Source organism: Vicugna pacos, chromosome 16, assembly GCF_048564905.1.
Source record: "Vicugna pacos chromosome 16, VicPac4, whole genome shotgun sequence".
Lineage (NCBI taxonomy): Eukaryota > Metazoa > Chordata > Mammalia > Artiodactyla > Camelidae > Vicugna > Vicugna pacos.
The window spans coordinates 61152102-61175128 of NC_133002.1; the positions used below are offsets into that span (position 1 = coordinate 61152102).

Sequence of the window (23027 nt, forward strand, 5' to 3'; positions counted from 1 at the left end):
GTTTACAGGGTGGCAGGGACAGAAACTCCAGGGTGTGCGCAGTGGCAGATCCCAGGGAGACAGCGCGTCTCCCTGCCTCCTGGTCCTGGCAGGAGGATTTGGGGACCCTCAGGTGAGGGCTTTCTCTTTTTGATGCACTTATCTATAAAATCACAAAGAACCAGGAGATAAACGGGCCCATTATACGTCGCAAAAGAAGAAACAGAGTGAACAAACATACAGGAATACATTCAAAATCATCGTTGGTCATAAAGAGATGCATACAAGCGTGGTTTTTAGCCCAGGGATCAGCAATGATTTATTTTCAAAGGGGTGGAAGGCAACGTGGGGAACACTGGGAGGTACCATGAGGCCGGCACCTCCTCCCGCCCCAGGCGAAGTGAGCAGTCAAATCTCTACCCTCTCCATAAGCCCTTCTTTCATCAGAAAAGGAATGAGCCTGTTACAAATTCAGACACTGAAAAGCATGTAAAGTAAAACTAAAATCGCTTGCTCCTTTGCCAGCCTCAGCCCAGACTCAACCCTGCTCCTCCAGGTAACAGCGGGCCACGCAGTCCTCTGTGGGTGTTTACCCATGCGTGCGCGCACACACACACACACACACGCATTAAAGCAGAAATAGGATCGTGCTGCCAATGCTGTGTTACAGCTGGGTCTTTTCCAGTTCCTGTATTCACAGCCCTTGTCCTGTCAGCGTATCCAGCCGGCTGCACCTCTTTTTAAGGGCTGCTTCGGGTTCTGTGTCTTTATTTAAACAATCCCTATAGACAAAGACTTGGGAAGCTTCCTGTTTTAATTTTTTATAAAATAAACAATATCACATTGAATTTCAGGGTGTGTGAAAGTGTACGCATTAAACCTTTGTACGTGCATAAAATTACACACCAGACCTTTGTGCACATGCAGATGTGTACCTCTGTGGATACGAGTGTGTGTACGCAGTATCCATGCCCTGGGGCACATCGGGGAATCTGTCCACAACCAAGGCTCAAACCTCTAAAGCAGCAACTGGCAACATGTCTCAAGAATTGAAAACGTTCCCCTCTTTGACTCTGCTTCTGGGAACTCACTGGAGGAATAAACCCATCTGTGCCCCAGCACCTGACACATGCAGGTGTCTTGTAGGACGTGCAGAAAACTGGAAACAACTCAATGTCCATGTAAAAATGTATGGTCAAGCAAAATGTCATATGTCCACCTAATACGATATTATGCAGGCATTTAAAATGACGGCCGTTAAGAAGACATGGGGAGAACTTGCAATAGGACGTGAATTGAAAATAGCAGGACAGAACACACACAATCCTGGTCGGGGGAGGGGGAGGGCAAGCCGGCCCATCGCCCGCGTAAACAATGGATGTGTCTCGTGATGCTGAGCACACATCCCAGAGATTCGCGCCCTGCACCAAAGATGGGTGCAAGAACTGTCACAGAGAAACCCCCAAATACACCACATGGCGACTGTCAGGAACACAGACAGACAAACTGGGGAGCAAGTCACAGCTTGGGGTACTGCACGGCAGTCACAAGGAATGAACCGTGTGATCTTAGACACAGAGTTGGTCACAGAAGGTTGCAAAGGCTGCTGGCAGGTTAACAACGCTCAAAAGCAGTCAAAGCTAAGCACCTGTTACTGGGAAAGATACACAGATGTGGACAACCTGCCTTAAAAGGGGGAGGAAATGGTGCCCACGGCATTCCAGCAAGTGACTCCTCCCGGAGCCCGGCCTCCAGGGGAGGAAGGAGCCGCGGTGGCTGGGCCAGCTCAGCCCGGCAGCTCTGCGTCCGGTAATGACGGAGCATTTTGTTTTTAGGCTGTGCCATTTACAGTCTATGTATGTTTTTTGCATGTATCCAGTAGAATAAAATTTAGAATTATTATTTTTAAAAATCAAGAGACCAAATTTTACGAACAGCACGTCTGCAACTCTGAAATAACTTAGGCATCAGAAACAAAAAAATAGAAGTAAGTGCAAAGCTGGAGGAAGTCCACCAGGATGCTGACCGTGCTGGTCACGGGTGGCGTCCTACCCCCTTGCTTTACCTTTTCCCTAGTTTCCAAAATTTCTTTAGGAAGGAGGTGTTACTTTTATAATTAAAGAAGAAAATCATTAAAATCATGAATCCCTCCAAATAATTAAAAAACATCAAAGGCAAAAACAAACCAAAAAGAGTGAGAACCTGCCCTCTACAAACAAAAAATAACCCCAAGCAGTTAACCCGCGGTTTCAGCAGGGAGAGAAACCGAGCAGGTCAGAGGAGCACCCAAGTCAGTCCTGGGACGAAAGCAGAGCCCACAGGGGCCCTTCGGGGACCTTGGTTTTCCCCTGGCCACCAACCCACCTCTGGCATCAGATGCCAGCACCCACGCGGGGCCTCCCACGGGCCGGCGCAGGGGCTCCGGTGTGGCCCTACACTATTCCTCTTCCATGGCTGCCCTAACAAATCCCCACGAACTGGGCGCCTTAAAACAACAGGACCTCTTCTGCCACAGTCCTGGAGGCCGGAAGTCCAAAGCCAAGGTGTCCTGAGGGCCATGATGCCTCGGAAGGCTCGAGGGCAGACGCCCCATCCTTGGTGTGCAGCCTGCATCACTGTGATCTATCTCTGCGTCACCCGGCCTCCGCACTGGGTCTGGGGGTCCTTCTCTGTCTTTCAGAAGAACACTTATTGGGTGTAGGGCCCACCCTAATCCAGTCTGATGCACCTTGATCTCTGCCTTAATTCCATCTGCAAAGACCCTTCCCAATAAGGTTCCACTCTGAGGTTCTGGGGGAACACGATCTGGGGGGACAGCATTCAACCCAGCACACACAGCTCCCAGTAACGGAAGGCGTTTTGAACTGGCTTCTATAACTGGGAAGCTGGGCAGTGTGTGCAAGACAGGACAGCTTCTCCAAGGCCAGGCGGATTCCTGGGGGGCGGGGGGGCATCGCGCTGCCTGGTCCTGGGGTGCCTGGCTCTCACTCTCAGAGGGGACAGCTCCTGGGCACCTGGGCCAGTCCATCTCGGGTTCCTTCCCTCCATGCTCGAGGGAGCGGGGGCTCCGTGCCCTGAGAGCCTGGCACTGAGTCAGGCCCGAGGGATGAAGCGTCTGCAGCCAGGACCCGGTCCTTGTGGTCATATCACTCCCCGGTCTCCACGTGCTCCTCAGACATGTACTTCCCACCATAAACTGTGCTAAATGCTGTTTAGTAGCTAATTAACTTTCTGTGTGAAGACCTCTCTAATTGCGCGCTCTCCCCCTCCGCTGGGGTCCTCGGGGCACGTAAAGCTGTCCTAGGGCATTTGTTCTGCTGCTCCAGCCTCGCGGGCACGACTTCCCGCCCGGCAACAAACTGCCAATCAAGGCAGCAGAGGTCAAGGGGGACCAAATTAGGAGCCCTCCGCTGCTGCCAAACTTGCTTGGCGAAGCTTAATTTAAACAGAAAGCAAAAAGGTGGTGAAAAATAATTTTTCCCAATGAAACTCTTTGCCAGGCGGCAGAAGGGGCACCATCCTCTCCTCTCCAGAATGGCTGGTTTCTCCTTTGAAATGTTCCGACTGGAATCTGTTTGTATTTTGAGTGCTCCGGCATCTGTCATCCATCAAACGGAGAGATAATCAGAAAATAAAAGCTTTTGATTAGCACGTGCAGAAATCACGGCGGTGCCAGTTACTGCATGGTCCCCATGCAGGGGTGTGGGGTGGAGGCAGCAAAGGTGCTGCTGGGTCCACATCCACCCACTTGGGGCCAAAGGCCATTACCAGCTTGTGAGCTGGTCTCAGACTGTACTTCTAGGGCACGTGGGGCACAAGCTCCACATCGCAAGAATGCATTCACTTCTCCAGTGCAAGGAGGTCTCTGAATGTCCTCCCAGAGAGACGTCCAACCCAAGCGGGTGTTTCTGATTGTCACAAGTGCACGGAATTTCACATCAGAGCTTGAGGACAGGCCCCTCGGCCCTGCACCCTCAGCGCCACCGGGGCGGCCCCACAGCCCCAGGACACCTTCCAGGGCCCTCCCCTGCAGAGCGTCCTTGTGAGGCCTCCTCACCCTGAGACCTGCACAAGACAGAGCAGAGGACAAAGGCTTCCCCTGCCACCTGGGACAGCAGGGGCTCCGGGCGGCAACTCCTGCTCTGAAGGACGGGTGGGGCCTGGGTGTCCACAACACCCCACTCCTCGTGTCTTACGAACGGGCGGACCCGCTCTAGAGGGTGAATGGGTTTAACCTTGGACACCAACACCCCAGCTGGGTCTCCCACTCACCAGGAAGGGCTCGGCAAACCTGCCCCTGCAGGAGGCTGTGGCTCAGCCCCACCTTCCTATCCTGTGTCCTCAGTGGGCCACATCGCCCTGTCAAGTCAACGGGAAGGTTTGGCTGAGTGAGAAGCCTGCGGCGCATGGGTGCCTGAGACCCTGCGGGGTGGGGCGGAGGCTGTCCTGGTGCGCCCTGGGCTGCCTCCGCCGTGACCCCCGGGAGGAGCTGGGCTTGGAGCCAGCTGTGCCGTTTGCCCTGTGGGCTCCGCTGCTCGCTCTTCCGGGCTCCCTTCCCACGGTGGCCTTAGAGCAAAGCCACCTGGGGTGTATTCTGCTTCCACAGAGGCCCTCGGAAGCGAGGTGGGGCGCCAGCATCACTGCCCTGGGCGGAATCGGGCCTCCAGCCAGAATCAGAGACACCAGAGCATCTTCTAGGCTGTGGCCACATCCAACCAAGAGCGGGAATTATCCGGAACATCTCGGTCTGGGTGGGGTGAGGAACAAGCATTTCTTTAAGGATGGTTATTTTAAAAACAGAACACGCACAGGCCTGTGGCCGTGGACCAGGGTGGAGGCTGGGGGCGCACGGTCCTCTGGGGAAGCGTCTTCCCCCCGGTTTTGTGGACGCGGCCTCACGCTGCCAGGGGAGCCCTGGGTGCTGCGGCAAGCGGGCTCTCAGGGGAAAGAACATCATGTGGGAACAAGGAGATGGGGTCGGAGGGGCCTGACTTAGAGGCGAGCAAGGAATTTCCCTTTGTGGAGCTTTTAATAGGGGGCAAACACATGTGTTTGGAGGCCCACAGGCTTGGAACCCTCTGAGGGTCTTGCATGCTGAGCCTGCATGAGATCTGGAGGGTATACGGTCATCCCTCAGGACCCGTGAGGGACTGGCTTTAGGACCCCTACCGATACCCAAATCCGTGGACGCTGGAGTCCCTTACATAAAATGGCATAACATTTGCATACAACTATGCCCATCCTCCCGTAGACTTTAAATCATCCCTGGGTGACTTTCAACGCCTAACGCAATGGCAATGTCATGTCAAGAGTTGCTGGCATGTGGCAAATTCAGGTTCTGCTTTTTGGGACTTTCTGGAAATTTTTTTTCCCCGAGAATTTTCAACCTGAGTTTGGTGGAATCAGCAGATGTGGAACCTGCACATACAAAGTGCCGACTGTACCTTACACTTGGAAAAACTAGCCCAGCCATTCTGAAGGTGATTAAAAAACAAAACAAAGGGAAACCTAGACAGGTAGAGGAAAATGAGAGGATATTGAATATTTTCTTCCGACTCAAACAAAATGCTCAAGTTCTTCTCCCTGAAACTGTGGGGGGGGGGCTGCATATATGTGGTATGAATGCGTGCCTGTGTCTGTGTACGCGTGTGTGTGTGTGTTTGAAGCCAGGATCCGCGTTCCCATCCAGGCCAGGCCAACCTTCAGCTACGAAAGGACTGGCGTTTCCCTGCGGGGTTCCAGCCCCAGGCGCTGGGACTAGGAAGGCGGGGGGATAGGTACTACGCGCTCCCAGAAATCACTGTATTTATTTACTTTGAACGTTTTCCCTGACACCTACCAGGGAGGTGCTGGCCTGGCCACCAGCCCTGGCCTCCTTGGCAAGTGGGTGTCTGCCCAGTCTTTCATGTTCTTTCCAAAGTCACAAACAAAATACCACAACCCGAGAAGTCACACCGGCCGACGGGCCCCTCTCCGAGCTTCAGCAAAGGCTGCGGCCAGTTGGCCCAGACTGGAGCTAGCTTTCCTTTGTCACCTGCAGAGAGCTGGGGGTGAAGTCCAAACCCCATACCGTCAGCTCCCGGGGGGCACGGTGGGCACCCGTGGATGGGGCTCCCTGGATCTGCCCGGAGTTAGATGGTAGAGGAAAGTTAGACGCGACCAGCCGGGGCTGCTCCCCGCGTTCCAAGAATTCGTCAGCGCACACCAGCAGCTCAGCACACGCGTTCCACCGCAGAAGGGACAAAACCCAAATTATTCACTTTAGGGGTGAAGGGAGTTTCTCTGGAAGGTTCTACGGTCACACAGCAGAACTCGGCTGCCGCTGCTCGTTTTGCCTGGTGAAGCCTCACAAAACCAAAGCTCAGTTCCGCCAAGCGCAGTAAGCGTGCCCCGGCCAGCCCCGCAGAAAGGCGCTGGCGCGGCCGTGCCTCCAGCATCGCCCCTCCCCGCGCACGCTGGCTCCCCGCTCGGGCCCTTTCTGCGGACCCGACACCCTCCGTCCCGTCGAGGACAAGCCTTTCAATCAATAAAAGGGAAAAAACTTCCCCCAAAGGACGTTTCTTAAAAAAAAGAAAGCGCTGGGAGGAGTGGGCACATCTCCTGCCGTCCATCACACCAACTCCAACTCCGGCCTGGCGACCCCACTCACAGATGGGACCCGAGGTGGCCCCAAGGACACCCGAGTGTGGGGGGCCAGGGAGACCCCCGCGGGCAGCACTGCCTTCCCCTGAGGGAGAAGTGCCGTGAGCACAGGAGCAGGCTCTGCCTCTAAGTAGTCGGAGCGGAGCCCTCAAAGCCGGGGGACTACCGCGCTGTACAGGGTAAATGCCCGAGGCCTCTTCACTGGGTCCCCGTGGTTCGGGTGGGGCTGTCATCTCCATCGGTGCGGCCTTGAGCGGGTGACCTTTCCACTCTGAGCCTTGTTTGAGTGACAGAGGGGCCCCCCAAAATAAATGCGGTGCTGGATGTTCTCAAGGTCACCTTGTTCTAAAGGCTTCTCCCCGTGTGGGCGGGGCTGCTCTCGGCCTGGGCAGACGGGCAAGTCTGTACAGACGCCGTCTGCAGGGTGGCCCTGTCCTGGCAGAGGTGACAGGTGCTGAGTCATCAGGGGCTTGGGCTCCCAGCTGGGCCATCCCGTGAGTGATGACCCCAGGCGTGGGTTCCCAGGGAGGCCTGAGCTCCTGACCTGTGCCGTCAGGGACACTGGCCACTCAGGGCAGGTTCGTGTTGATCTTTGGCCAAGCACCTGCCAGACTCAAAGGTCACCCCGTGTATTTGCTGTTCCTGGACGTCTGGACTTGGCGTCTGGGTCCCTTTGAGAAGGCAGGTGTGCCCTCCAGGGGACCACTCCAAGCAGTACCCGACCCCTACCGCTTGGCCCCAAGGCAGGAAGGAGAGGGCTTTGGGCTCCGAGGGCGGCCACCACGAGGCCCAGCCCGGCAGGCTAACGGGAGGCGGGGTGAGAGCAGGCCGGCTTCTCCAGCCCAGTTCCCACAAACCTGCCTCCCCGGTGGCCCTCGCTCACTTCACCCATGACCTGAGTTACCCTTTGCTTTGCTGCAGGCTGGGAGGGCTCTGGAACCTTCAGTAAAATAGAAAAAGCAGTGCTCAGCTACAAGAGGGCATGAACACTGGCCCGGCCAGCCTCATACGCGTTCCTGGTAGAGGTTTCTGCGGTGTGGGAGGCGGGCTGCTGTGCCTCACCCAGCCAGCCCCTACCTGATGCCCCTTTCTGGACTCCCAGTATCAACTCCCATCCTCTGGGGGGCACTTGGGGGCTCGGGGTCACATGCAGGGAGACGTGGTGCCTTCCCTTCAGTGGCAGGCACCCCAAGGGCGTGCTCAGTTTCCCAATTCTCAGGAGACACGGGGAGAGTCTAAGTTCTGGAAAAGGCTGGGGAAGTGGAATCTCCTGACCTGACCTTGGCAAACCTCTGGGGGCTTCCTCCAGGTTTCCCCACCCACCAGAGTCTCGGAAGAACCAGCTTTCAGGGTCTAGCTCTGGATTTGACTTTCAGCTGCTTTCGTTTTGTGTGGAACACCCTGTGTTGAGAGCAGGTGTGCGTCCCTCTTACAGGGAGGCCTGTGTGGTGACCAGTCTTGGCCTTGGTCTCCAGGAGGAGATCCAGTGGTGAGAGCCTGGCCGCGGTCAGCCCTCCGGCCAGGGCGCCCTGGCTGGCCACACCAGCCTCTCCTTCCAACCCAGGCAGAGGGACACCCCCAGCCAGCAGCCTTGGGCCACACAGATGTGGCTGCCAAATGCCTGGAGTCCCAGACCAATGTCGGGGCAGGGGACAATCGACACAGGCTTACGGACTAATCTGAAAAAGCTGGTCCTCAGAAGGCTGGGAAGATGTGCACCCAGGGTGGTTTCCCACAGTCCTGTTACCCTGGGTGATCTCAATTTTTTTTCCTTCCTTTTTTTTCTATTATGGCAAAATAAATGTAAAATGTACCATTTTAGCTCCTTTAACTGTACTGCACAGTGGTACCAAGTATGGTTACACTGCTGTGCAGCCATCACCACCACCCATCTCAGACCTCCTCGTCTTTCCAAAAGGAAACTGTCCCCATTAAACCCTAACTCCCCATCACCCTCGCTCAGCCTCTGGTAACCTCTGTTCCTGTCTCTATCAATGTGACAATTTAGGAACCTCATACGAGTGGAGTCACAGTGTCTTTTGTGACTGCCTTGTTTCACTGAGCGTAATGTCCTCAAGGCAACTCCATGCTGTAGCAGGTGTCAGGACTTCCCTCCTTTTTAAGGATGAAAACTATTCCATTGTGCGGATGAACCACACTTCGTGTATCCGTTCATCCATCGATGGACACTTGAGTTGCTTCCGCCAATTGTGAATGATGTTGCTGTGAACCTGGATGTGCAAACACCTGTTTGAGTCTCTGCTTTCAGTCCTCTGGGGTACCATCCCTTTATTTCTAACACTTCTCTGTTAACCACGTATTATCTATATAAAAATCGTGATTTTTTTAAAAAGAAAGGGGTCCAGTAAATTTCAGACAAGGCCACCCTTTAGACTCAGCTGGGCTGTCCTAGGGGTCAGCGCGTCCACAGGCGCAGTGAAAGGACAGAAAGCAGGCCGTATTGGGGTGTGCGGCTGACCGCTCCCTCCCATCCCGGGTCTAACATCAGCCCTGCACTCCTCTCTGGGGCCAGAGGCCAAGCCTGTCTAGGATCCGTCTGATCTCTGGGGAGGCAGTGGACTGCACAAGATTGGGGGTGAGGGGGTCATGCTCATGCCTGCAACTCTCCACCCACCAGACCCCCAGAGAGGAGGCAGAAAGTCAGTGAGGAGACGGAAGCCAGCTGAAAATGGAGACCGAACACAGGAAAAGAGCGTCCAGCAGCCCCACAGTCGAGGGACCCCAGCTTGGGTCTGAACTGGCGCTCCCTCCCCAACGCACACCCCCAGGCAGCCCCTTGGGAGGAGGCAGTGAGAAGAGACGGGGGGCAGGTGAGCAACAAAGGGCAGATGGAACTTCCTCTCTGGGGACCCGGGCGGGGGTGGGGCGGGAGGCGCGGTGGCCGCGGGCGGGCAGTGGACACCCCTGGCTGATCTGGGGGAAGCCTGCCATCTGCTGGGCACGCGGAGAGCCCTTCTCAGCCAAAGTGCCACCTCCAGGAAAATGGAGTTTCAAAGGTTTGGTGTTTGCCAGCCTCCTTCACGGGGAAGCGGCGGGGCCGTGATGCCTGGCCAGACTCAATTCTGAGGCTGGAGGAGACGGGCCGCCACTCGGCAGATGGCCGGGCCCAGGTGGCCCTCAGTGCCCCACGTCCACGCCCGCCCGGGAGCAGGCTCCCCTGCACGTCTGCCCTGTGGACCCGACAAAGACGGCTGTCTGCAGCCCCGCAGCTCTGCGGGGCACACAATGCGTCCTTTCACCCCAGGTGGGTCTGGCGGAGCGTGGCCACCTCCCTGGGGGTGCCTGGCCGGCGGCTGGCCCTATACTTCACTGCTCGCGGTTTGGAAGCTCAAGGCACTGTCACTTTCAACAACCGTCAGGGAAACTTCTGAGCTGACATCGTGTTTGTCACGTCGATCTTACCCTGAAGGGGAAAGCTTAGGAGCCCATGCCTGTCCTCACTCTCCCAAAAGGGGGGAACCACGACCCCAATTAAATCGTGGCGTTGTGACCGTGAGCACGCGGAGCCCGGGGGAGCCAGCAGGGAGCCCGCTGTCACTCGACACCCTCCCCGGCAGCCCGGCAGCCCGCCAGGCTCGGAGAGAGACCGTAGCTACCAAAAATAATCCTCCCAGTGTTTAAATATTTACAGAAGCAAGACAGATCCTGATGCCTTTACCATCCACAGGGTCCGGCCCTCCCCGCCAGCACTGCGGCTCCTGGGAGAGGCCACGTCCAGCCCCGCCCCCTTTGCTGGGTCCCAGGTTTCCTCCCCTTCCCCTCCCCCCAGATGTGGGCGGGGCTCCTCTTCCCATGACCCATGAGACAGTCACCCTCCCCTCTTCCAGAGCACTTCCACTCCCGACTTCTTCCTCCCATGTTACCCTGACCCTGGCAGGCACCTCCCTCCTACAAGCCCTTTCTGGCCCCACAGCCCCTCTGGAAAGGCCCATCCTTCTCTAGCGGGTCTGCACCTCATCTGGGAAACAATCACACAAAATGTGCAGAAGAGGTGTGTGGCCATCTGAGCCCTCAGGCTCGTCTCTGTGCCCCGCCCTGGAGACCTCCAGTGTGCTGACCAGCCGTGCCTCGTGATGGCCTTGTGGGCATGGACGGTCACCGTCCCACCGTGTCAGGGAGAAGCTGGGCAACGAAGGTGGAGACTTGCCGGGGCACGTGGCTGGGCAGAGCTGGGACGTGACGAGGGGCGTGGCTGCAGGGCAGCCACACGGAGGGACCGTCTGCGTCATCACCTACAGCTAAGGAAGGTCTGGAGCTTGCCTGGGGCCACCTGCTGGCAACAGAGTCCAAGCCGGCTTCCACCGGCCCTCAGCTTTCAAAGCACAGGCGGTTTGGAGTGACCAGCGTGGCTGGGCTTCAGCTGTCAGATCGTCAGGGAGACCACACCCTCAGGTTCCCAAAACAGATCCCTCGAAGCAAGGAAGCACATCCTGGGTACAGTGAAGGGGCCACCAGGAGCCCTTTCTCCTGGTACATCACAGGCATTTAGGGAACATTGGCTGAATTAAATGAAAAACCCGAATAAAAATGCCTTGTTTACTCTGCTGGGAATGAACGCTAAGGCAATGGCAGCAGATATGGGAGGTTCCACTCAATAGACAAAGGTCGTTTGCCAGCCCCTGCCGCCCTCAGGGAGGATTTCGTCAGGTATCGGGTTACATTGCAACAGCCAGGCGTGGGTCCCCAAAGGCAGAGCACGGGCTCCCTGCCCGCCTGGGGGGCGCTGCCACGTCACTGCTCTGTGACCTCACGCTCAGAGCTCCTGGAGCTCACATGGGCCCTGGGCCCCACAGAGCGGCCGCCAGGGCTGCTGATGCAAGAGCCGGGCCCCGGGGCCTCTGGCTTCCTGCTCCCGATGGCGGCTCCGGGCGTGTGGCTCCGAGCAGTCGGAGCAGCCCAGCCCCCAGAGGGCATCCCCACAGCCCCCTGCAATAAATCATCGAGGGCTGCGTCAAGGACCCCCTGAGGGCTGTCATGGTTCAGGAGCTGAGGGGGAGAGGCGACAACGGTTTCATTTCCTTGTCCTTCGACAGCCATCCTGCAGTGGGAGCGCCACGTCCCTGGGGAGCGTGGCCTTGCCCAGAGCCTGAACTCCTTCTTTTCACTTCAGGAGGGTTGATGCACTTATTTCCTCCCTGTCCTGACAGCTTTAATAGAAAGAGGTCAGCTTTCCAAAGAGCTGACAGTCCTTGGGAGGGCAGTCAACAATAGCGTGCTTCCAGGGAGACCCGCCCGCGCGCGCGAGGGCTCTGCCAGGAATCTCTTTGGAATGTTGCTTCCGTGGGGGACACACCTGGCTGGTGACTTCCAGAATCCCTGCTCCGAGTCAGGGAGGAGTCAGGGCTACAGAACCCTCCACCCCCCAAGCTGGGGTAACAGAACACTTTTCCAGAATTCCTCCTAGAAGCCATCCAGCCATCAAAGACAAAGGAAGAGGGCTGGCCAGAGAGTATTTCAAAAAAAACAAAACGAGGCTACCAACCAGGACAGACCAGAGCTGGCCAGCGCAGCGGCCCCATGCCACACGGGGCATCAAGCACTCGGAAACGTGGCGAATTAAAACTGAGCTGTGCTCTGGGGTAAAGCACGCACAGGAGTCCCAAGACTTAGTACAAAGATAGACTAGTTAAGCGTCACTCACCAACTCTTAACACTGGTCACGTGTTGAAATGGTAATATTTTGGGTGCACTGGGTAATCACTCAAATTGATTTTACATGTCTCTTTTTTTACTTATTAAAATGTAGCTGTTAGGCCGACGGAAATATCCCCTACTGATTTTTGGCAAAATGCAAAAGCACTTGTGCCCACCTTCATTTCCTGGTTTGGGATGTGTACCATGTACATTTTAGGCAGGATGTAGCCATCCTGGGAGGTTGGGTGCATAGGGCCTCCCTATATTTTTTTATTTTTTTGCAACTTCCTGTGGCTCTATTGTTACTTCAAAATAAAGGTTTCAAAAGCGAGACTCCTAGAAAATTTTAACTCACACGTGTGGCTCTCATTATACTGCTACTGGGCAGTGCCGGTTTAGACCCGAAGTAGGCACATTATGACCCGCTGTCTGTCTTTGCACAACCCATGAGCTAAGAATTTTTTTAAGAGATTTTCTTTTAGAGCAGTTTTAGGTTTACATAAAATTTGAGCAGAAGGTACAGAGAGTTCCTAGAGTGGCGGCTGCCCCGCCGACAGCATTTCCCCTGTTTTTAACATCTTGCCTGGGGCACCTGCTACGACTGATGAAGCAATATCCACGCATTATGGTGAACGGCTGAAGCCCACGGTTCACACTGGGGCTCCTGGTGGGGAACATTCTGCGGCTTTAACAAACGTGCAGTGACACGTTCCAGTGCCGTCCAGGATGGGTGCCCTGTCCTGAACCCCCCCTCCCCTACTCCCTGGCAACCACGATCTGCTGCTGCTGCCTCTACGGCTGTGCCTGCCCCAGAAAGTCAGATAGTTGGAATCAGACAGTCTGTAGCCTTTCCGGACCGGCTTCTCTCACTTAGCAACACGCATTTACGCTTCCTCCATGTCTTCTCCTGTCTTGACAGCTCATTTCTTCTTAGCACCGAACAGACCCCTGTCGACATACACCAGTTTATTCCTCCATTCACCTCCTGAAGAACGAACACCCCAGCGTCTTCCACACCCTGGCATTTACGAGGGAAGCTGCACGAGCTCCTCGTGCCGCTTTGGGCAGCAAGGGTGGGCTTGGCCATTTTTACACGTTGAAAAAGTCGAAAGGAGGGGAGTACTCCCTGACACATGAGAATCATACAAAATTCAGAGAGTCCATAAATAAAGTTTTGCTGGACCCGAGCCACACTCACCCCGTCCATGGTGCTAGTGGCCGCTTTCTCTCTAGGGGCAGAGTCAAGAAGCTACACACACTGTGTGACTCAGAAGCTGAAAATACCTACTATGTGCCCCTTTACAGGAAAGGTCTGCTGACCCTTGGGATGGATAATTCCAACTCCTGTCTTTGAAAGGCCAGAGGAAGTAAACCAAAGTATAATAGCAACACTGGAGGCAAACAAGGGCCATAAAGACTCTCTTTATGCCTTTTCTCCCAAATTTCTAAGATGGACATATATCACTCTTCTGTCCTTTTTTCTTTTTAAGAGGAGGCACTGGGGACTGAACCCAGGGCCTCATGTTAAGCATGTGCTCTACCACTGAGCTATTTCCCTCCCCTTACTTTTGTCACTTTTAAAGCAAATTTCCACAGCATCTTTGCTCAGGGCCCCCAGGCCTCTCTGGGGCTCTTGAACAGACCCCGGGGGCTGACAGGGCTGGGCCAGGAGGGGTGGCCGACTGCCAGGTGACAATGGAAATGGGCCTCACAAGGGCCTGCTTTTGTCTGGATTCTTTTGCTTTTTGTTTTTGACAGAGTTGGTACCTCAGCCAGGAGCCCTTGTGCCGGGACCCTAGGCCTCCACCTTCTCCCCCATGGGGTAAGAACAGCCCCGACCTCAGGCAACGTTTCAAGGGTTAAATGGCCAGTACCCACAAAGCACGTGCGGGGTTGAACAGTGTCCCCCAGATTCACGTCCATCTAGAACTTTATTTGGAAACAGGGCCTTTACTGATGTAATTAGCTAAGGCTCCCGAGATGAGCTCATCCTGGATTGAGAGTGGGCCCTAAGTCCAAGGACTGGGGTCCTTACAGGAAGAGGCGAAGCCAGGTGACAGAAGAGGCAGACACTGGAGGGAGGTGTCCCTAAGGAACAGCGGGGGCCCCAGGAGCTGGAAAAGGCAGGAGCATCCTCCCTGGGCCTTCAGAGGGGGCCCGGCTCTGCCGACACCCTGATTTGGGGTTCTGGCCTCCGGAACTGTGAGAATCCACCTCCGTTGTTCTAAGCTGCCCGGTTTGCGGTCCTTTGTTTTGGCGGCTCCGGGAAGTTAACACAAAGCACTTAGAATCAGGCTGGCACGCTGGTAGGTGCTATAAAAGTGCCACCTTCATTTTTATCATCCCGGTAAACTCTGCACTGAGCCCTCTGTGGAGCGCTTTCAGTCACAGCATCACTTTGTCCTCATAATGGCCCCATTTAACAGATGAGGAAACTGAGGCACAGAGAGATCAAACACCTTGCCAAGCTCATGCCCCAGGGATCACGGCAGGCTTGGTTCACATCTGGACATCTGACTGTGGAGCTCGCCTGGTCCAGCCGGCCTGCCCCATCCCGCCCCAGACAGTGTGTCTGAGCCAAACAGCCGCCCTGAGTCTCACATCAAAGGACTGGGCACTGTCGAGACCCAGCCTGAATTCCCTGGCAGCCCCTCCAAGCTCCTGGAGCCAGTGGCAGCCGCCTGCCAACGCACTTCCAGAGCCGTGGGCAGACGGCAAAGGGCCCTCAGCCCCAGGCGGTGCCTGGCTTCCTCCCCTGGCAGGGAGGCTCCCGGGCTGTTTCCAGCCTGGAGGCTGTGGACCGGTCCAAGGGCTGAGTTCTGCCGCTGCCCTTCTCGGAGTGGCTTCCTTCGGACCCCTGGTATCAGCCACCCCCCAGGCACAGGGGAGCGGCGGGTGACCACCACCTCGACTAGGGGGGGTGGCGGGCGGGCGGCAGAGTAGGCAGGCGGGGGGCGTGGAGGCAGAGATGCCGGCACAGAGCCTGCCGAGTGCTACAGAAACACAAGACAAGATTTGTCTTCACGACACACAGAACAGATTGCAGGGTGTCGGGAGATGGGATGTTTTAAAGAAATAAATCTCAGCTCCCGGTTACAGAAGCACAAACAAACCCAAACAACAGATCTTTGGAAGCCGCCAGCTTCCCCGCTGCCAGGCTGCCGCTGGGGGCCCCGAAGGGCTGAGGGTGGGTGTTCCCGGAGCATCCTCAGGGCACCCGCAGCACCTGGGCTGGCCCACAGCCGGGCTCAGGGGTATCTTACTGAAATTTTGGGGGGCAGGGGGGTGCACCTCGCCAGCACTGGGCCATCCCACCTCTCAACAGCTCCTGGCGACTCCACCTCCTCTCTCTCCAGAACCCATTCACGCCTCAGTGCTCCATCCCACGGCTGTCCTGGGCGGTGGCAGCCCCCGGCCCCTCCCGATGGGCCCCCTCCTCGCCTTCCTAGGGCCCGTCCTCTGCCCCCCCTTCTCGGCCCCACCCCTCTCCCCACTTCCAGGAGAGCGCTCTGGATGGGAAAGCGAGAAGGGCGCCCCCTTCATCCGTACCACACTCCTGCAGGTTCCGTCCTCTCCCGTTTCGGGTTGGACCTCTCACTCCCGCTGGCTCGCCCACCTGCCCTGAGATGCTTGGACAGAAAAGGAGCGGCAAGGCTATTTATGAAAACCGCCCAAAGCGACCAAGAATCTCACGGTACAGCCTGCCCCTCACCGCGCTTCAGGCGACCCTGGACGACACCCTCCGGGCCCCTCGTGGCAGCCCCGCGGCAACGACACTCAGCACCTGGACCTGGCCCGCTGAGCTCACTGGCTCCGGGTCCTGCTCCGCGGCTGGATTCTCCCCAGAGCCGGGTGGGGCGAGCAGGGCCAGTTACACCAGCGATGACGAGAGGGTATGAATAATTCAGCCTTTACCGCCGATACTCTGGTGTCATCCAGCCTTCTCCTCCTAAAGGCAAAAAGCACTTAAGATGCTATTTATTTCAGCCCGGCTCCCTCTGTCCCTCTGCAGGTGGGCGCTGGCATACTGTCACGGTAACTGCCCTCGGGCCTGGCTCCTCACTGGCTTCTGCCTGTGACCCCTCCTGCCACCCACCCCCCAGGAAACTAGCCCCTGCGTGGGGGCTGGGGCACCTGTTCACTCATTCTGGTCTTTTCCCCTTTTCCTCTTGACAGAGCGTTCTGAGGGGCTACTCTGCCAGGAGGACAACTACACCCTCCATCCCCCTCCTGGCCCTGTGGGGCCAGCACGTGTGCCCTCACCACCCGTGCCCTCACCACCCATGCCGACTGAAACTCACACTTGTTGAAGGGGAATAAACTTAAAGTCCAGTTGCTCAGTTGCCAAAGCCACACGTCCAGGGTTCCATAGCCACATGTGGCTAGCAGCTACTGGACTGGACAGCCCTCATGACCACAGAAAGTTCTATAGCGCGGTGCTGGTCCAGACGACCAGTAAGTCTCACAGAAATGCAACAGTGCAAGGCAGCATACACCAAATGCCACACAAACGAGAGGCCGGGAAAAGTGGCAGGAGCTCTGCAGGGCGAGTGGGGGCCACAGAGGAGACCCACAGAGGAGACCCAGTCAGCTGGGGTCTCAACACTAGGGGGACAGTGCTCTACCTGGAGGGCAGCCAGGAAGGGGAAGTCTGCTGGGACCCACCGGCCGAAACGCAGTGAGCAAGGTTAAGGAGGAGAAGGAAGTCGGGAGGCAGCTGCACATCCCAGCGGGCCTCCGAGGGCCAGTGCTCCGTGCCACCCCCACGGCCGAGCCTGGCTCTCCTGGACCTGAGTCGGGGCTGGCCGGACCACTGCACCAGGGACGCCACGGCGAGAGGCCCCATGTCGAAAGGCACCCAGCCCGTCCTGTAACCTGAATGCCACCCTTCCCTTGGGACAGCTGCCCTGAACAAACACCAGTAATGACAAGAGGATGGAGGGAATAAGAGGAGAACTCGCACACGTTTACCCTGGGGGGTGGGAGCACCGATGACGACGACTCTGGGGACAAGGGTGGCTGGCCGGTGGCATCAGCTTCACTGGGAGGCCCTCACACAGGCCTGGGGGCTTGTTAATGTCTCATTAACAAGCATGCAAGACAGCAGACGAGGGTGAGCTATGCAGGGGTTTAACTGGCTATTTTTAAAACTTGTTGTCATCATAAGATTAATAGAATTACAGTGTGACATTTCTGAAACGTGAGAAAAGAAAAAAAATGACACGTAAGCACACTGTCCTAACATATTGGCAAGCTTCCTTTCAGCCGTGCTGCCGGTCCGGTAGTCACACGTGCCCCTTATACTTACCTCCATCAATGTTATGTAAAATTAAAAATTCATCACCGGAGCCACTAGCCACCTTTCAAGTGTTCCCTAGCCGAGTGAGGCAGTGTCACTCCCTCGAAGGCACAGATCTAGAAAGTTCCACTGAGCTCGGGTAGACTCACTCATGCTCCAGGCCTTCCCATGGACGTCAATCAAAACGTGCACGTCACTTGCTACCTGCTTTGTTTCTGATACACATGAACTTCCATGCTGCAGCAGAGCCTCTACAAGTACTGCACATTCTTCCGTCTGGTAATTCCAAGGTCCTGAGCCTTCTGGGGAGTCGGAGGGCGCCCCCTCCTCAGGAAAATGCACACCCATCACCACTCATGTAGCAAGTAGCGTCGACCTCAGGAGGCTCTCGGGCCCCCATTAGATCCCTTGGATCTGGAAGATGAATCGTAATGGATGAATCCTCTAGATTCTTCTTTTTCCTCCATGATAAAGAATAGAATGATGAACATCTTCATGCAAATGTGCTTAATGTCTCTGTAATTTAGATTCTTTCTTAGGACGAGCTCTGGAAGAGCCCTTTTGATTTGGGGAGGAGGAGCTGTGTTTCATACATATCGCTGCACACTTCCCCAAGGCGGGGGGGCAACTGACATGTCATATGGGGGTTAGGTGACACCCTCACTCAACTGGCCCTTGAGACTGGACTGGGTACCTTTCTGGACAGAAATTAATGACAGGCTGGCCACTGATCTTGCCTGCTGGTCATCCTCACCTTCATCGCAGTCCAAAGCTTTGATTTCTGACCCCACGGAAGGCATGGGACTAAGAGAACCACAGACCCTCACTCCTGCTCCTAGAACTCAGACCTCAGTGAGACCAGGGTCCGTGATGGCGAGTCAGTGGCACAGCTCTCCTTGTCCATCCATCTCCCAATAGGACTCGGACATTCATAAGGTCAAGGGTTTCCAGCCATCACTGCTGGGGCTGGGGTGGCCATGGCAGGTGGCCTTACCATCCAGGGATGAGTCCGTGCCTGGCCACACCCCACAGGTAGCACACAAAGGGGCACTGCCGTTCTAACCACTCGGCCCTCTGTGAGCCGCCTGCCACATGACGAAATGCCTGGGGGACTGCGGGCCGGGGGGGGGGGGGGCTGCTCTTCCTCCTCTCCCATTCCAGCCACGAGCTCAGCCTCCACATGTAGTTCTTCGGTTCTGCCACCAGAGGGATCCCGCGAGCCTGCCTGCCTGCTCCCCTCCTGGGGACCAATTCCGAGTTAAATTAGGAGCCTCCGCCTGCAGCCGCTACGGCCACATTCAAATCCGAAGACAAGCTCCCTGCGGGGTGTCTGGTCCAGTGGATGCCGGCACTTCGGGACCTCGCCCCAGACTCCCTCTGCCCGAAGCGCAAGGCCCACGCCCCTCGCCCTGTGGTCCCAGCCACACTGGGAGTCCCCTGGGGAGTTCAGACACTGCCCATGCCAGGCCCCAGCCCAGCCATTCTGGTTCAGTCAGTCTGGGTGCGGCCGGGGCACAGGAGCCTTCAAAGCTGCCTGGGGCATCCTCACTTTTCACCAGGCTGGGAACGCCAGCGTCCAGTACAACTGACCATTTAGTCCAGCTGTCCAGGCCCACCACCGGGCGGGTGCTGCAGCGGGTGGGAGGGAGCAGGGGAGCTCCCGCTTTGCTTCCAGGGGCTCGGCTGTGGTGGGGACACAAAACTGCAACTCAGCTCCAAGAGAAAGAAGCAAGTAAATGTGCACTATAGGATCCCAGGACCCACCCAGCCCCTTTCAGAATCCATGTCTGCTTCTCTTTCTTTTTAAGCTCCCAGCCACCTGTCAAGCACGGCAGGGTAGGGAACCAGGGGGTGTCCATGTAATGCCTCTCATGTGTCCTGAAACAGGTTATTTCCACATCAGCCCCCAACAGAAGCACACGCTCCCAGGGGTCAGGAGGGACCCCATCCCATCTTGCCCCAGCCCAAAGCCTTGGCTGAGCTGGACTGATGGGGCCGGAAGAGTAAGCAATATGGAATTGCCGGGGCTCCATGGCTAGGGAGGGACTTCCCTGATGACACCGCAGTCTTCCGAGCGCGCCCAGGAGCTGCCGCACTGTCTGTTAGGCAGCTCTACGCAGACACACGACCCCTAAACCACACTGGGTGGAGCAGGGAGCTGAAGGTAAAACTAGGGCTCCCAAAGCATGACCACAGGAGGGACTCATGACGGGGCGGCCAAACTCCCACACCTGACAGACGCCGCCCAGCTCTGCTCAGAAGTCTGCACACAATACAGAGTAATGCTCCCAAATCCACCCTCAGGGGGAAATCGTTAGGAATATTAGCCAACCATAAAAATGAACGAAGTCCTGACACATTTGGACGGGCCTCGAGAACATTATGCTCGGTGAAGGGAGCCAGACACAAAAGGACACAAGTTTCAAGATCCCACTGGTGTGAAATGTCCAGAATAGGCAAATTCATAGAGACGAAAGTGGGTTTGTGGTTTCAGGGGCTGAGGGAGGAGGATGGGGAGGGGCCGGCAACGTGGCACCACTAGGGGGAGCTCTGACTGCGCCCCGCCAGCAGCGGGACCCAGGGGAGGCCTTGAGTTTCCTTCCCAGCCTGATTCCCTGATCAGAAAAAAACACAAGGCTCAGTGAACCGCATCGGGCACTGGAGTCCTCGGACACAGCTGACCGCTTTCCTTACACACGCCCTCCAGTCCTTGAGACAAATGTCAGCTTACCCTCGGGCTTCAATGGACCATACCTACGAAAACAGGAAAGAATCCATCTCAGATTCCTTCCCACTGGAGCCAGCAAAGCGTCCCGCATTCCTCTGCCCGCTCCTTGTCTCCCGGGCTTGTATCGGTGTCGGGTCTCATATAGACCCAGCTGGGCTCAAATCTGGCTCAACTCCCATACAGGCTGGGTGACCTCCAGCAAGTTCCTTAACCTCTCTGAGCCTCGCTTTCCCATTCTATACACAGGGGTTATGTTAGGACCCACCTCACAGGGTGTGGGTGGTTGTGAGCATAAAGATAAGTAACCCATGGCACACACACCCAGTGTCCAGGCAAAGCTGGGACCACGCCCGCTCACATCACAAGCTCAGTGATCGTGCGCTGACGCCAGTGCTTACTGTCATTGTCACCACTGTTAGCCTGGAAGTCTAACGAGAGCAAAGACCACAGCAGAGCATGGGAAGGGGCTGCAGAAGTCAGAGGTGGCCCATCCCACACCTGCTTGGCTGCTCTGGGCTATCGCAAGCCCATGGTTCATGAGCCCTGCGCACACCCACCTCTGTGAGGCCTTGAGGACCCCTAACAACACCGCATGGTGGCTAACAAGGCATTGTGACAACCCTCCCCCATTGGAGGGTGCAGGTATCACTGCTGCCCCTCCTGGCCCCTGCGTGTGTGGCCTGGGCCCACGAGCCCACCATGTCCGGGCATCTGGCTCCCCTGGGCTCTCGGGCTGCAGAGTAAATGCTGCCATCTCCCCTGAGGCTGTGCTCCAGCCTCACGCAGCTTGCAGGTGTGAGAGGTTGCAAGGCTCGGGACCCCTTGGGCGGGATGGGCCACGTGCCTGGCTTGGCCACAGGCAGAGCACAGAGCCTGCTGGAGACCAGGCCTCCCTCACAAGCCCTCTCCTGTCACCCAGGCCTCCCAAGCCTGCCCGGGGGTTGTGGCCAACCACCTCCTGCCCGCCCAGCGCACAAGACGCCAGGACTCCCGGGGGCCTGGCCCTGGGGGGTTTGGTCTGGGTTATGCCAAGGTCAGACCTGGCGGGGACTGCTCGGTCCTAGGGAAGGGAAGAGAAGGAGGCGGGAACCCCCAGCCCCCCACCCCAGGCTGCACGTCCAGCACAGTCCCCGAGGGTGGCGTGAAGTCAGGGACAGTGTGCGGAGGCTCTGACACCGGGAGAGCCGGGCACCTGCGGGATGGGACGCCTGTCCTCAGCGCTCAGTGAGCAGAGCAGGGCCACGTGCATGGCTTGCGGCCCCAGAGAAGAGGGTCGGAGCAGGAACTCACCCACTCTCGCTCTCCAGGAACACGGAGCTGCTGCTCTCCGCCAGCGCCGCGCTGATGGGCGAGAGGCAGAAGGGCGAAGAGAAGGCCTCCGAGTCCGAGTCGAAGGAGCTGGCCCTGCTCACGCCCTCGGCCGACAGCTCCAAGGAGCCCTCCTCCTCGCCAGCCTCCGGCCGCGACTCCCGGCCCTCTTCCGTCCCGTCCTGCGAACTGACCGCCGACAAGATTCCCGAGTCGCTGTGGGCTGGCTGCGAGGCCGGGAGCGGGCCGTCCACCCCCAGGCCCGGGGCCAGCTTCTCCCCGTCCTCGGGCGAGGGGCTGATGTGCTCCGGGTCCCGGATGCTCTGGGCCGCCACCAGGATGTCCTCGTCTCTGGGGGTCAGGGTGGACCTGGGCTCCGTGGGAGACGGCTGGTGGGGGGCCCCTGAGCTGGGGGTGCGCCGGCCCCGGGGGCGGGGAGCCTTGCGCACCGGGGAGCTCTCTGGGGTGATGTAGCGCAGCGCCTCCTCGTCCTGCTTCTGGATCCGGGAGTTGGGGACCCACGCGAGGATGAGGGTGGCCCCCAGAAGCTCATCCTTCTCCATGTACAAGCACAGGTAGCCTGTGAGGGGTCAGGAGGACAGGGGGTTAGAGGGTCCTGCCGGCCGTGCCTCTGGCTGGTTTCTCACAGGCGCCACAGCTTAGTAAAAGTGTGGGGGTGTGCAGACCAGCCGGGCTCCAGACACAAGAAAACACCCGAGGGACACAGCTGATCATGGGATGGATGAAAGCTGTGGGCGCTTTCTAAGCACACACACAGCAGATCCAAGGGGCCTGGGCCCTCACGCAGCATCCTGCCCTGTGCTCTCCCTCCTGCTCTCGCTCGGAGCCCCACCCTGTCCACCGACTGGGGGCCCCAGAGCTTCCGCACCACCACCAGCCGCCCCGTCTGGGTGAGCTCGGGCAGCCGGGGGGAGCGCAGGGGCCCGGGAGCCCCGCGGCGTCACGGCCTCCCCGCAGTCTCAGGAGCGACGCAGCCTATGGATTTGACTGCTAAGTCAGAACAGGAGTCAGCCCAAGATGAGTGGCGTTTGGGCCTTTTCCAGTTGGCTGTATCTTCCTAGCATTTCTTCTCTAACGCTGCTTTTTGGAAGAAGGGGCCGTTTCGATGTCACCCCTGGACTGCTGACAAAGACGAGGAGCCGCAGGCTCCAGGGCCGCAGTGTGAGAGGGCCCTCCCGGCCCCCGAATGCTCAGGCTGGGGGAGGGCGGCCTTTCTCCTGCAGCACCATTTCAGGATGTCCTGACGCCTGGGCCTACTGCACCAAGTTCCCAGGCCTCCTGGTCTCTGTTCTGAGAACCCCCAGGGCCGAAGTGGGGCCCCTGCATGCCCCAGGGCTCGTCCTTGACCCTGAGTCCTTGGTACAGCTCCTACTACCAAGATGAGGAGAATGCAGG

General features: G+C 57.4%; 1 protein-coding gene across 7 annotated transcripts in view; it reads right to left on the minus strand.

Moving 5' to 3' along the window:
• TBC1D16 (TBC1 domain family member 16) overlaps positions 1–23027 on the minus strand; it is a 74141-nt gene that overhangs the window by 34469 nt on the left and 16645 nt on the right. For 5 of the 7 annotated variants that reach the window (XR_012059889.1, XM_031685823.2, XM_031685822.2 and 2 more), the window contains one exon: positions 21594–22191. Coding sequence is in view for 6 of the 7 variants with exons in the window: in XM_031685823.2 (XP_031541683.1) it covers positions 21594–22191 (598 nt within the window). In the remaining variant the exon portion in view is untranslated. The remainder of the gene's footprint in view (positions 1–21593; positions 22192–23027) is intronic. The other 2 variants (XM_072939760.1, XM_072939761.1) reach the window with 1 other exon arrangement.